Genomic DNA, 14,231 nt, shown 5'->3' on the forward strand with positions numbered 1-14,231 from the left:
AGAGGAAACAGATGTGGAAAGGAGTGTAAATGACATCTCCAAATGGCTGTTAGACTTCCCAGTGGCCATGCTGAGTCTGTAGAATAATAGATGAATCCTGGTGATATGTACAGTTAACCTTCCTACTGTTACTGAAATGCAAGTCCATGCACCCAATGCACAATGAGGCCAAATAATACAAAAACAGTCCTGAATGTTCATTGGAGGGACTGATGTTGATGCTGAAACTCCAATACTTTGGCCATCTGATGCGAAGAGCTGACTCATTTGAAAAGACCCTGATGTTGGGAAAGATTGAAGGCAGGAGGAGAAGGGGAGGAGAGAGGATGAGATGGTTGGATGGCATCACCGACTCAATGGACATGAGTATGGGTAAACTCCGGGAGCTGGTGATGGACAGGGAGGCCTGGCGTGCTGTGGTCCATGGGGTCGCAAGGAGTCGGACACAACAGAGCGACTGAACTGAACTGAATACAAAAACGGAGTTCGGGGCAGAGAAAAGTATACTGCAGGACTATGCAAGGAGATGGGTAGGCACATGCCTTAAAAAACCCCAATTCCCTGAAAGGTCTCAGGAAAGCCCTTTTCTAAGAAAAGAAAAGGAGGGTCATGGGTAGTTGTTGCACGCATCTTAGTGTCGGAGCCTTTGCTCTTCAAGTCAGGTTATGGTCAGGTAACCAAGTTCCTATAAACCTCCACCAAATGAATGTGATTCTCTGTTCTGACAAGAAAGGCCAGGTCCCCAGACACAACTTCTACCCCGCCGAAGCCCAGTCCTGGCTGAGAGGAGGCAAATCTCAGCTGCAGGCTCCCTCAGGGCCAGGTCCCCAGATGCTGCCCAGCCGTCATGGCTGAAAGAGTTAAACGCCCAGAATCCAATCTGCCCTCAGGCCACCCAGACATAGCGGACAAGTCCTCCAGACTGCGTCCCAGGCAGCCAGCTGCTGCCATGAGGTCACAGAGATGGGAATGCAGGAGAGGTTCACTGCTGCTTCTAGGCCTGGGCTTGGCCAGTGGGTGGCCTTGGTGAAGCCTCCAGAGCCCGGCAGGACACAATCACCAGCCTGTTCCTGGGTCCCAGCTCTTGCTCTGGCCCAAGGCTGGGTGGGCTAGAGGGCCCCCAAGGGAGAGGGGAAAAGGCTGGGATCTGTCTCTTACCTCAGACTCAGCCAGACAACTGCCACTCTGCCGCCTGTTGGCTGAATGGACCACTAATGGTCACTGGTTGACAGTTGGTCACTTGGAGGTGGGGCCACTGTGGCACCAACCAATGGCTGAGCAGGACCACTAACGGTCAGCTCAGAGGCAGGTGAGGCAAGTAACCAGGAAGGCCAACCGGCCACATGCTAAGGGCTGCACACAACAGGGCTCTATTACACTGTGTGTGTGTGAATTCAGTCGACTGTGTGTGTGTGTGTGTGTGAATTCAGTCGTGTCCAGCTCTTTGTGACCCCATGGACTGTAGCCCATTAGGCTCTGCTGTCCATGGGATTCTCCAGGCAAGAATACTGGAGTGGGTTGCCATGCCCTCCTCCAGGGGATCTTCCCAACCAGGGACCGAACCCACAATCTTCTGTGACTACTCCAGTGCAAGTGGATTCTTTACCGATTAGCCACTGGGGGAAGCCCTCTAACTAACACCCATAAGTAAGACAAAAGTCAGGAGTTCCTTGAGGATGCCAGCTATATTGTTTTTTTATAAAAAATATTTATTTGCCTGCACCAAGTCTTAGTAGCAGCATATGGGATCTTTAGTTGTGGCCTGTGGGATCTATTTCCCTGACCAGAGATGGAACCCAGGCCCCCTGAGTCTTAGTCACTGGATCACCAGAGAATTCCCATACCAGCTATAACTTAACACACACTGTCAGCATTCCTCAGCATAATAACTCAAACAGCTAAACATAATGCCTATTAAAGACATTAATAAACTGAATTAAATTCAACTTACTTGACTAGTCTCTGTAAGGCAGGTAGGACTTTTAATGGACCTCAAAGGTTTCCAAAGAACAGAAAGATAAAAAAGAATATTTCAAGTTAGAGAATAGTAGAAATATAAATAAAGGTCAATAAAGAGGCTGGCCTGCTTGGAGTCAGAAGCTGGGGGGAAGAGACCAGATGCCAAGATACACACACTTAGCTGGGAGGACCATGCAGCAACCACACATCCAATCAGTCAGCAAGTCCAGTGGCTCCATCATACGAACAAGTTCGGTTCCAAGAGTGCATTCGTAAGTCCAATTTGCTCTTAAGTCCAACAAAGGTAGCCTAGGTACCCAATTAACATGATTGGCGATATAGTACTGTACTGTAGTAGGTTTATAATACTTTTCACACAAATAATAAAAAGCAAACAAAAAATAAAACACTTTTTATCTTATAGTATAGTACCTTGAAAAGTACAGTAGTATAGTACAACAGCTGGCATATAGGAGCTGGCACACAGTGAACAGGCAAGAAGAGTTACTAAGGAGGGAGAGGAGGTGGGAGACAATAGAGCTGAAGGAATGTCAGCAACAGGAGACGGAGGGCAAGCTGCAATTCCACTCATGCCTGACGCTGATGGAACACATATTCGCATCTCTGAAAGTTTGCAATTTGAAGGTTCGTACGTAGGGGACTTCCAGCACCAACCCAACCTCATCACCTCCTCTGCTCCCGCTCTGGCCTGAGTCACCAATCTCTCACTCACTTGGACTATTGCAAGTCTCCCCACAGATTGTCTGCTTTCACCTTTGCCATTTTGAAGATTACCAATCCATGAGACAGACCAAGCTTTGCTCACAGTAAAAGGTAAAGTCATCTCCTGACTTACAAAGCTGTCATTTCTTTCCCATTTCCTTCTGTGATATCATCTCCTACTATGTCCCCAGCACTCAGTCCATGGCAGCCACACTGGCCTCCTTGCTATTCCTTCCTCACCACCTCTAGGCCACTGGGCTTGCTCTTTCCCCCACCCCTTCCCCTGGATATGGTTGTGGCTCACTCCCTTTACTATTCCTGTCCTGGCTACATGTCACCTTCTCAGTGAGGCCCTCTTTGGCCGTCCTAATTTAAAATGCAACCCCCACTCCCATCTCTATACTGTCTATCCCCTCCCTCACTTTACTCTTTTCTCATAGCAGTCACCACCATCTGACACGCTGAATATTTCACTGATCAAAACTCCAGGAGGGCTAGGACTTTTGTTGTTCACTGCTACATTATCCTCAGTGTCTAGAACAAGCACATGCCAGATGCTCAGTGACTACTGGTTAAATTAAATAATCCACGAATTCCTTCAATTTCAGGATGACCTACAGCCAAAAACACGTTACAACTGAGTCTGACAACTCTAGGCTACAGGACAGTGAGTGTCCAGGACTGTGTGGACTGACTCGCACAGCCATGCTTTCTGCCTTTTCCAGAGTTGGAGAATAAAACAGCCAGTTATTGCCATTTCTGTATGTTACGGGCTGAACTGTGCTCTCCCTAAATTCATATGTTGTCATTTTAATCCTTAGGACCTCAGAATGTGGCTGTGTTTGGTTATTGTTTAATCGCTAAGTTGAATCTGACTCTCTTGCAACTCCATGGACTGTAGCCCACCAGGCTCCTCTACCATGGAATTTCCCAGGCAAGAAAACTGGAGTGGGTTGCCATTTCCTTCTTCAACTATCTTTGGAGACAGGGCCTTTAAGAGGTGATTAAATTAAAATGAGGCCATTAGAGAAGGCTCTAATCCAATATCATCAGTAACCTTAGAAGAAGAGGAGATTTAGACATACAAGGAGTCCCCAGGAATAAGCGCACACAGAGAAAAGTTCATATGAATACATGGAAAGAAGACAACCATTTATAAGCCAAGGAGAGAGGCCCCAGAAAGAAACTAAACCTTGAACTTGGATTTCCCACCTCGAGACTGTGAGAAATAGATTTCTGCTGTTTAAGCCACACAGTCTGTGCTGTTTAGTTACAGCAGCCCTGGAAAACAGGTATATCATGTATGCCCAGTAGTTCGGCCAAATGGGAATCACTCTCACAGAAAGGACTGAGTTACTGTCACCAACACCCTGACAATAACATCGAAGGGATCAATGCTTCCAACACATTATGCGCTTCCATCTTGGCCAGGATGGATTCTCGAACGCAGGGAAAGGTTGATGTCGGGGGAGGGGGGTCAGAGAGGCCTGGCAGCCAGGAGAGTCTTGCTGTAGTTGTGTACCCCAGCCTGCTCCCCATGATCCCTACATCCGTGCGGCAGCAGAAAAAGACCACGAAATTTCTCAGCATTGGAGAGAAACAAGTAAGATCCCTCCTCAAGGGACTTCTCTGGTGGTTCAGTGGCTAAGACTCAAAGCTGCCAATGCAGGAGACCTGGGTTTGATCCCAGGTCAGGAAACTAGATTCCATATTCTGCAACTGAAAAGAACCTACATGCCATGCCACAATAAAGATCAAAGACCCCGAGTGCCACAACTAAGACCCATCTCAGCCAATAAATAAATAAAATAATTTTTTTTAAGAAAAGAAGATCCTTTCTCAAAAAAATCAAATTAAAAGACAAATTGAGTTCGTGTGATTAGAAGATTAAAAGTTAAATAAATCGGGACTTCCCTGGCTGTTCAGTGGTTAAGACTTCGCCTTCCAATGCACGGAGTGCGGGTTCAATCCCCGGTCAGGAAGTTAGGATCCCACGTGCCTTGAGGCCAAAAAACCCAAACATAATAAACAGAAGCAATACTGTAAAAAATTCAATAAAGGATTTAAAAACGGTCCACACCAAAATATATATTTTTTAAAAAGCTAAATAGATAATATAAAGTGTTACATAAATAGAGGCCGTATGAAACACGGCACAGAAAAGGTGGCATAAAGAGTGTGTGTGGAGCAGAAAGTTCTCTCTTTGGTTCTCTCAGCACCAAAGCAGAGAGAAGAGGGCTGAGTGCACTGAGCAGGTCCTGGGACGCAGGAGTGTGAATTGACTCCCGGGATGGGGAATTTTCAGGGATAAGTTGAGCAGGAATTCAGTACAATCGCAAACAGGAAAAACGCCATCAGTCTGAGACTGGTCACACACTTAGGCTTTATTCCCACATCTGGGATTGCTTCTAATTCCCCAGGAGTAACTTTATATTAATATTTGCCAGAGTGTATTTGGCACACTCGAAAAATTCGAGAAAATAAAACTGAAAACTGGGAGATTAAATAGGTTTCTTTATTGCAGAACTTCTCAGAACTCAAAGTACATTTGTAAATCTCTCCCAAATGATTAGACCATAAATCCTTTTTTTCCCATGAGAATTTCAACTAACTAGTATTTTCAGGAGCATCCCTTTAAAACTTCCTGATATTGCTAGTGGGTAGAAAAGGCCAACCAACCCATGGTTAGCAACATAATGCAAACCACCAAACCAAAACAGTAGTCAAGCTCCAAAGCTGTGCTTTCAGACCAGCAGATATTTGTAGAGAAAGGGGGAAAGCAAAACAAGATAGAACAAAACAACAGTGATCCAACCAGTAAACAGCATTCGACTGTGGCTGATTTCTTTTTTTAAGTAATTAATATTATTGTTTCTATGTGGCTCTGGGCTGAAAATTCTACCTCAAAATAATCCTTGCAAAATGGGTTTGAAAATCACTTTCACTTTACAGATTAAAAAGCTGGAGCTCAGAGAGGCTGAGACTTTGCTGAAGATCACACAGATAGTAACTAACAGAATCAGCCTTACACCCAATTAGGGAGGTTATACCAAGAACCTTTAAAAACAACAGCCTGAAACACTTAAACAGATCACCTGTTATACACCCAACACAGTGCTGGATGAAAAAATAAAAATCACAGCCTGGAGACAGAACCAATTCCAAGAAGCAGCTAGGACTATTCTACCTTCTCAAGAAGAACCAGTCAATCTTATGTTAGTCACTCAATTGTGTCTGATTCTTTGCAATTTCATGAACTATGGCCTGCCAGACTCTTCTGTCCATGGAATTCTCCAGGCAAGAATATTGGAGTGGGTAGCCACTTCCTTCTCCAGGGGATCTTCCCAACCCAGGGATGAAACCCAGGTATCCCGCATTGCAGGCAGATTCTTTACCATCTGAGCCACCAGGGAAGCCCCCAGTCAGTCTTGGGCTGAGACAAAAATCTCAGAAGCAGATGTTCTGCCAGAACAGGGAATAATCTGAAACTGGGTTCAAGGTAAAGGTAGCTGACCACAGGAAAGGACAGAAGTGCTTGGAAGTCAAGAGAAACACAGTTCAGAGACTCATGAGGTCTATGATGGATAGAGAAAATCCACAGAGGGCAGGAACCAGACATCCCTTTTGCTGCCAGCAGCCTCCCCAGGAGCTGGAACACACGGTCATTTCCCGTGTCCTGGTGACAGCAGAGGAAGGTTCCTGTGAAAACACCCTTGGAATGGTTGACCTGTTTTTGCCTTTGTACTTACCACAGTAGTCGTACCAAACGGTGGCGTCAGAGGAGTTGCAGACCCAACGATTCTCCCTAGGTTCAGTAAATATGGAAGAAAACAGGGCAGAAAAAAGCACCAATGGAAACATGATTCAATCTCTCCAAAACTTTAAAAATGTAAGGAGACTCTGTCACTAATCTTCAGACTCTTCCCCTTTATTTTTAGTAAAAGGAAAAAATGTAACTTAGTCATCAGTCACATGATTTCTGAGTTCCTATCCAACTGCTTCCTCTTTTGAATGTGTGTGTGCTCGTGTGTGTGTTTAATATTTGAGCACTTCCTGCAAGAGGAGAGGAAAATGATTTAGAATGTACTCTTCCACTGTGTGATACAAATAAGAGCACAGAGCTTTAAAAACAAAACAAGGTACTTCCTGGTCAATAGTAACAAAACCCGCTTTAGAAACCCAAAAGCCCAGCACTCTTTATCTGTGTTGCTATTCTCTCCCACAAGTTCTGTTTCTTCTTTTCTTTAAACCCTAAGCACACCCTCCTGTTCTTTCTTGATTTATTTAAGGCTGTGCTGATTGGCTTGGAAGCATGAAGTCCTAGACAGCCAGGGAATTCCCTCCCGCAAGATCTTTATACATCAATTCTTACAGCCCAGAGAGCAGGACCTTCAGCTGTGAACTGAACAGTGTTCATGCAGTGTTTTTGCTCGGCGACAGGTTGAGCCAAACGGTAGAGACTGGCTGGATGAGACCTCAGACACAGGACACTAGCCAGAGTTCTGCATTATGGGCACGGGTTCCACCATGCTTGAGAATGCCCTCACTTTAGCCAACTACAGGTCCAGGGAATACCTTGAAATAGTCATCATTTTGGGTGTGGAAGGTATTTCATTCCAAAACCCTCACTCTGCTCTAGAAAAACAGCTAACCTGTTAGATGCTTTGCTACCTGAAATCCCTTAAAGAACAATGGCCTGTGGATTAGTAGCCAAAAATAGCATAGAGTCGGAGCCTTCAAATTTACAAGTTTAGAGGAAAATAATCATATTCATAAAAGGTTTTTTTTTTTTTTTCTGAAGAATGGTCCTACTTTACCATTTGGTTTTTTTAAGGCAAAAATTCATGGGGTAGGGGTTGGGCTAGTGAAATGGGGAGTGGTTCAATTGGTATTATTTCAGGTTGGAAGATGAAAAATTCTAGAGATCTATTGCACAACAAGGCAAATATAGTTAACACTAGAGTCTTTGTTCCTTTTAGTGTATTTTGAGACTACTAGAAGCCTGCATGGGTGTGTCCTCTTTCTTCCCCCCACTTTTAAAATACATTTTTATATTATGGAAAAAACACATAAAATTTACCATCTTAACCAATTTTTTTTTTTTTTTTGGACACACCGGGTATGATCTTAGTTCCACTAAAAGGAATAAAGACTAGAGAAAATTCTGTTTCAGGTCTGAGGCAGAAAAGGTATAAGAAGAGCCTACAACATCTTACTGTATTAGATAACCAATCTGATGACAGCCCCATTGACCAAAGAACGGTTTCCTACTGCTGCTGTAACAAATAGCCACAAACTTAATGCCTTGAGAACAATGCAAATGGGGGCTTTTGTGGTGGATCAGTGGTAAAGAATCTGCCTGCCAGTGCAGAAGACATGGGTTTGATCCCTGATCTGGAAAGATCCCACATACCACAGAGTGACTAAGCCCGTGTGCCACAACTGCTGAGCCTCTGCTCTCGAGCCGAGGAGCCGCAGTTAATAGCCTATGTGCTCTAGAGCCAGTGCTCTGCAACAAGAGTAACCCCATGTCCCTGCAACGAGAGGAAACCCTTGCAGCAACAGAAACCCAGCACAACCCCTCCGACAAAAAATACAAATGGGGGATTCCCTGGTGGTTCAGTGGTTACGATTCTGTACTTTCACTGCTGAGGGCCCAGGTTTGAACCCCAGTTGGAGAACTAAGATCCTAAAGCTGCCTGGAACAGCCAGAAAAAAAAAAAAATCTCTTACAATTCTGAAGGTTGGAGTCCAAATCAGTTTTTTTTTAATTAATTTAATTGGAGGCTAATTACTTTACAATATTGTAGTGGTTTTTGCCATACATCAACATGAATCAGCCATGGGCACACATGTGTTCCCCATCCAGAAACCCCCACCCACCTCCCTCCCCATCCCATCCCCCAGGGTCATCCCAGTGCAGCAGCCCTGAGCACCCTGTCTCATGCATCAAACCTGGACCAGTGATCTGCTTCACATATGGTAATATACATGTTTCAATGCTACTCTCCAAATCACTTTCAATGGACTAAAAGCAAGTAGTCAACATACCTAGTTCTTCTGGAATCTCCAGGGGAACAATTTATTAACTTGCCTTTTTCAGCTTGTGGGCTGCAATCCTTTCATTCCTCCATCTTCATAATTCAGCACTGCATCATCTCTGCTTCCATCATCACGTCACCTTCTCCTCTGATCTCCTGCCTCCCTCTTATAAAGGCCCTGTAATTTTACTGCAACCATTTGGACAATAAAGGATAATCTTCCCAATGCAAGATCCACCCTTTTGGCATTTAAATCCCTTTTGGCATTTAACGTAACATTCATAGCTTCCAGACTTAAACATTCAGCCTGCCTGTAGACTGTATGATCATTAATAAGATAGTAACTTTGGTGTATTGAAATACATCAAATATATTCAAATCCATGAGCTCATTCAGTTCAGTTCAGTCGCTCAGTCGTGTCCGACTCTTTGCGACCCCATGAATCACAGCACACCAGGCCTTCCTGTCCATCACCAACTCCTGGAGTTCACTCAAACTCATGTCCACAGAGTCGGTGATGCCATCCAGCCATCTCATTCTCGGTCGTCCCCGTCTCCTCCCACCTCCAATCCCTCCTAGCATCAGACTCTTTTCCAGTGAGTCAACTCGTCACATGAGGTGGCCAAAGTATTGCAGTTTCAGCTTTAGCATCAGTCCTTCCAATGAACACCCAGGATTGATCTCCTTTAGAATGGACTGGTTGGATCTCCTTGCAGTCCAAGGGACTCTCAAGAGTCTTCTCCAGCACCACAGTTCAAAAGCATCAATTCTTCGGCAATCAGCTTTCTTCACAGTCCAACTCTCACATCCATACATGACCACGGGAAAAACCATAGCCTTGACTAGATGGACCTTTGTTGGCAAAGTAATGTCTCTGCTTTTTAGTATACTATCAAGGTTGGTCATAACTTTCCTTCCAAGGAGTAAGCGTCTTTTAATTTCATGGCTGCAATCAGCATCTGTAGTGATTTTGGAGCCCCCAAAAATAAAGTCTGACACTGTTTCCACTGTTTCCCCATTTATTTCCCATGAAGTGATGGGACCAGATGCCATGATCTTCGTTTTCTGAATGTTGAGCTTCAAGCCAACCTTTTCACTCTCCTCTTTCACTTTCATCAAGAGGCTTTTTAGTTCCTCTTCACTTTCTGCCATGAGCTCATAATACTTGTTTAAAGTCTAATCAGCCAATGATACTAGGAAACTGATTGTACTTTGAAAACTGATAAAGGGAAAGAATTAAGTGTTTATCCTGACCTTTCTATGGAGACTGAACTACTGATAACCAAATAGTGCAGAGAGGCATGTTTCCCTTGCCTTCTCATGCTCTTTTCTCTTTTAGAAGTAGTAGAGCCAGATGCTGATTGCAGCCATGAAATTAAAAGACGCTTACTCCTTGAAAGGAAAGTTGACCAACCTTGATAATATATTAAAAAGCAGAGACATTACTTTGCCAACCAAGGTCCGTCTAGTCAAGGCTATGATTTTTCCCGTGGTCATGTATGGATGTGAGAGTTGGACTGTGAAGAAAGCTGATCGCCGAAGAATTGATGCTTTTGAACTGTGGTGTTGGAGAAGACTCTTGAGAGTCCCTTGGACTGCAAGGAGATCCAACCAGTCCATTCTAAAGGAGATCAATCCTGGGTGTTCATTGGAAGGACTGATGCTAAAGCTGAAACTGCAATACTTTGGCCACCTCATGTGACGAGTTGACTCACTGGAAAAGACTCTGATGCTGGGAAAGGTTGGGGGCGGGAGGAGAAGGGGACGACCGAGAATGAGATGGCTGGATGGCATCACCGACTCTGTGGACATGAGTTTGAGTGAACTCCGGGAGTTGGTGATGGACAGGAAGGCCTGGCGTGCTGTGATTCATGGGGTCGCGGAGAGTTGGACACGACTGAGCGACTGAACTGAACTGAGAGCCAGTACATGAAGAAGGAATGATAGAATAAAACTATTTTGCAGTATCTGATGAATCAGTGAACTTAGAAAACACAACATCAGAGGTTGCTAATATCACAAAGAGAAATAAGAAGACATCGTATACCTCTCAATGGATGAACAGGGTTGTAGCCAATCTCTAATACAGCCCCCAATTATCCTTACTTCTTGGTATGCAAATTCTTGTGTAGTCCCCTCAAACAATGAATAAGGGTGACTGTGTAACTAAGAAAATATTACACAATGATAAAGTGCAACTTCCAAAATAGATCATAAAAGCCTCTACCTTGTTCTCCTAGATCAATTGCTCTGGGGCGAACAGTAGCTCTAAAGAGAGATCCATGCAGTAGGAAACAAAGACCTCCTCCCAAAAGGCCAGCACTACGTGTAGATGTGAGAGTTGAACCATAAAGGTGGCTGAGTAGCAAAGAATTGATGCTTTCTAATTGTAGTGCTGGAGAAAACTCTTGAGAGTCCCTTGGACCGCAAGGAGATCCAACTAGTCAATCCTAAAGGAAATCAACACTGAATATTCATTGGAATGGCTGATGCTGAAGCTGAAGCACCAATATTTTGTCCACCTCATGCAAAGAGCTGACTCATTGGAAAAGACCCTAATGCTCGGAAAGACTGAGGGTAGGAGGAGAAGAGGCAACAGAGGATGAGATGGTTGGATGGCATTATTGACTCAATGGACATGAGTTTGAGCAAACTCCAGGAGATAGTGGACAGGGAAACCTGGTGTGCTGCCCTTCATGGGGTCGCAAAGAGTCGGACAGGACTGAGCAACTAAACAACAAAAAAAATGTGTCAGTCACATATGTGAGCCACCTTGGAAGCAGTTCCTTCAGATGACAGGAGCATCAGCTGTTATCTCCACTGCAACCCCATGAGAGAACCTGAGCCATACCCACTCAGCTGAGTCATTCCCAAATACCCAACCAACAGACACTGTGCAGTTGTTTGCTTTAAACCACTACATTTTAGTGGCAATTTGTTATACAACAATAGATAATTAATACAAACATCAGCTATGAATCAGTCTTGTCCAAACTAATCAAACCTCAGTCTGATGAAGCATCAAGTCCAACTACCAATTTATAGCAAATACAGAAGAAAGCTGATTGCCGAAGAATTGATGCTTTTGAACTGTGGTGTTGGAGAAGACTCTTGAGAGTCCCTTGTACTGCAAGGAGATCCAACCAGTCCATTCTAAAGGAGATCAATCCTGGGTGTTCATTGGAAGGACTGATGCTAAAGCTGAAACTGCAATACTTTGGCTACCTCATGCAACGAGTTGACTCACTGGAAAAGACTCTGATGCTGGGAAAGGTTGGGGGCGGGAGGAGAAGGGGGCGACGGAGAATGAGATGGCTGGATGGCATCACCGACTCTGTGGACATGAGTTTGAGTGAACTCCGGGAGTTGGTGATGGACAGGAAGGCCTGGCGTGCTGTGATTCATGGGGTCGCAGAGAGTTGGACATGACTGAGCGAGTGAACTGAACTGAACAGTAGACAGAGAAATATTAACTACACCTTGGGAATACAATAAAAAAATCTAGACTGTGAAAACATGTATAGGACAAAAAACTCAGTTTCTTCAACAGATGATGTGCAAGGGGAAGAGAAAAAGAGGATATTCCCTGCTGGTCCAGTGATCAGGATTCCTCACTTCTGTTGCTGGCGGTCAGGTTTGACTCCTTTTTGAGGAACTAAGATCCTGCAAGCCACATGGCAGTTTAAAAACAAAGTGCAAGAAATAGAAGGGCCCACGGATTAGGAGTCATAAAGACATTTCAAAAGTAGGTGTAACTAAGGTGAGAACGTTACTTAGATCTTAATTCAAACAGAGGGGGGAAATTATGAAACAATTGGAAATTGGTAGACTGGATATTTGATAACTTTGGGATCAGGGACAGCTTAGGTATAATGGTATTGCTATTTAAGTCCTTATCTTGTAGATAAGGGGCTTCCCTGGTGGCTCAGACAGTAAAGAATCTGCCTACAATGCAGGAGACCTGGGTTCAATCCTTGGTCAGGAAGATCCCCTGGAGAATTAAATGGCAACTCACTCCAGTATTCTTGCCTGGACAATCCCATGGACAGAGGAGCCTGGTGGGCTATAGCCCATGGGGTCACAAAGAGTCGGACACGACTGAGTGACCACCACTTTCACTTTCACTTGTAGAATTACAAAATTAAATATTTAAGAAAGAAATGCTATGAAAGAAAGAAATGCTATATGGGATGCAACTTGCTCCCAAATAAAAGTAGAGGGCAGGAGATCTAGAGGAAACAATACTGACCACAAATAGGAATTGCTGAATCTGGATAACCATCCTTTTTCTGAAAAAATCCTAATACAGTTTTAACAAATGAGTCATTCATACCTAAAGACCATTTTGTTGCTTTAGCTATTGTCTTTCAGTGTGATGAAATTTAATAAACTGAGGGAAAGGATTACATCTTACCGTCAACGGTATGCTATCTGATGTAACCCAGAGGTCCAAAGGAATCACCCTGTCTTCTGAGACTCAAATAAACCTTACTCAATATCCTTCCCATAGATTGTGGGAGATTCATCAGGGTCTCAATCTTTCCAGGATTATTCTGCCAGGGTAGAGGGTAGTGAAATGGCATGGAGGGATGTGCATGTATTTTCCCCTTATCTTGGCCTGAGTTGCTTCCGCAGACTTATTTCACTGATGAATCATCACGATATCCTACGCATGCTGATCCTTTTCTAATCTTCGTCTCACTCCAGATCATGCCCTTGAGAAGACATCTTTCTCATGCAATCTTTTAAGCAACGACGCTGTTCTCTGAGGAATTATTCTGATACTAACAAAAATAGGTTTTTTCACTCCACTACACAGGAGACAAAATGACTGCACGTATACAGGACATTTAAAGAAACAGGGATGATGTACTCAAAACAAATTATGAGAAAAGTGACCCTCGAGAGAAAACTTTAAAATTTTAACAGTGCTGTTTTCTTCTATGTATCTAACGTTTGATAATGAGTATTTGATTATGGAATACCTTTTCATAGAAAGATATAAACCACATTAATTAAGACAGCAACACGTGTATACCTAGGTGACAGAGGACAGAAGAGCAGGCAGGCAGAGAAGTCCAAGCTGAGGACAGAGGTGGTGGCAGCCTGTTCATCTCTGAGAATACAGCCTGCCCTCTACTAGGGCTACAGGTTGGCTGATCCTAGGAGAGGGCAGGCACTAAATCTCAGAAATAACACTTTTCTACCTTAAGCTGTCTCCTATAACCTTCTAGCAACTTGACACTTGATCTTTCCAAGAAATAGTGATGTTCCTCCTGCTTCTCCATGCACTTCCCTCATATAGAAGGAAGTCATAAAAATTAGATTTACTATCGTAGCAGGTGATAGGAGGCCTTGGGTAGCTCTGTAGACTCGTGTTCACCTCCTTCTCATACACAGACAAGCCATAAAGATTAGATTAACTATCGTGGCTGCTACTGCTAAGTCGCTTCAGTCGTGTCCCACTCTGTGCGACCCCAAAGACGGCAGCCCACCAGGCTCCCCCGT

General features: G+C 44.1%; 1 protein-coding gene across 2 annotated transcripts in view; it reads right to left on the minus strand.

Annotated features, from left to right (window-relative positions):
- The window catches only part of LY96 (lymphocyte antigen 96), a 40,622-nt gene extending 33,960 nt beyond the window's left edge, over positions 1-6,662 (minus strand). The window contains exon 1 of one of the 2 annotated variants that reach the window (XM_055432068.2): positions 6,432-6,662. In XM_055432068.2, coding sequence (XP_055288043.2) covers positions 6,432-6,543 — 112 coding nt within the window. In that variant the 5' untranslated portion in view covers positions 6,544-6,662. The remainder of the gene's footprint in view (positions 1-6,431) is intronic. The other variant, XM_055432067.2, reaches the window with a different exon arrangement.
- Between the last annotated feature and the right edge of the window lie 7,569 nt (positions 6,663-14,231).

This window comes from Moschus berezovskii, chromosome 16, assembly GCF_049115385.1.
Source record: "Moschus berezovskii isolate FMDL1 chromosome 16, NW_MosBer_1.0, whole genome shotgun sequence".
Taxonomy (NCBI): Eukaryota; Metazoa; Chordata; class Mammalia; order Artiodactyla; family Moschidae; genus Moschus; species Moschus berezovskii.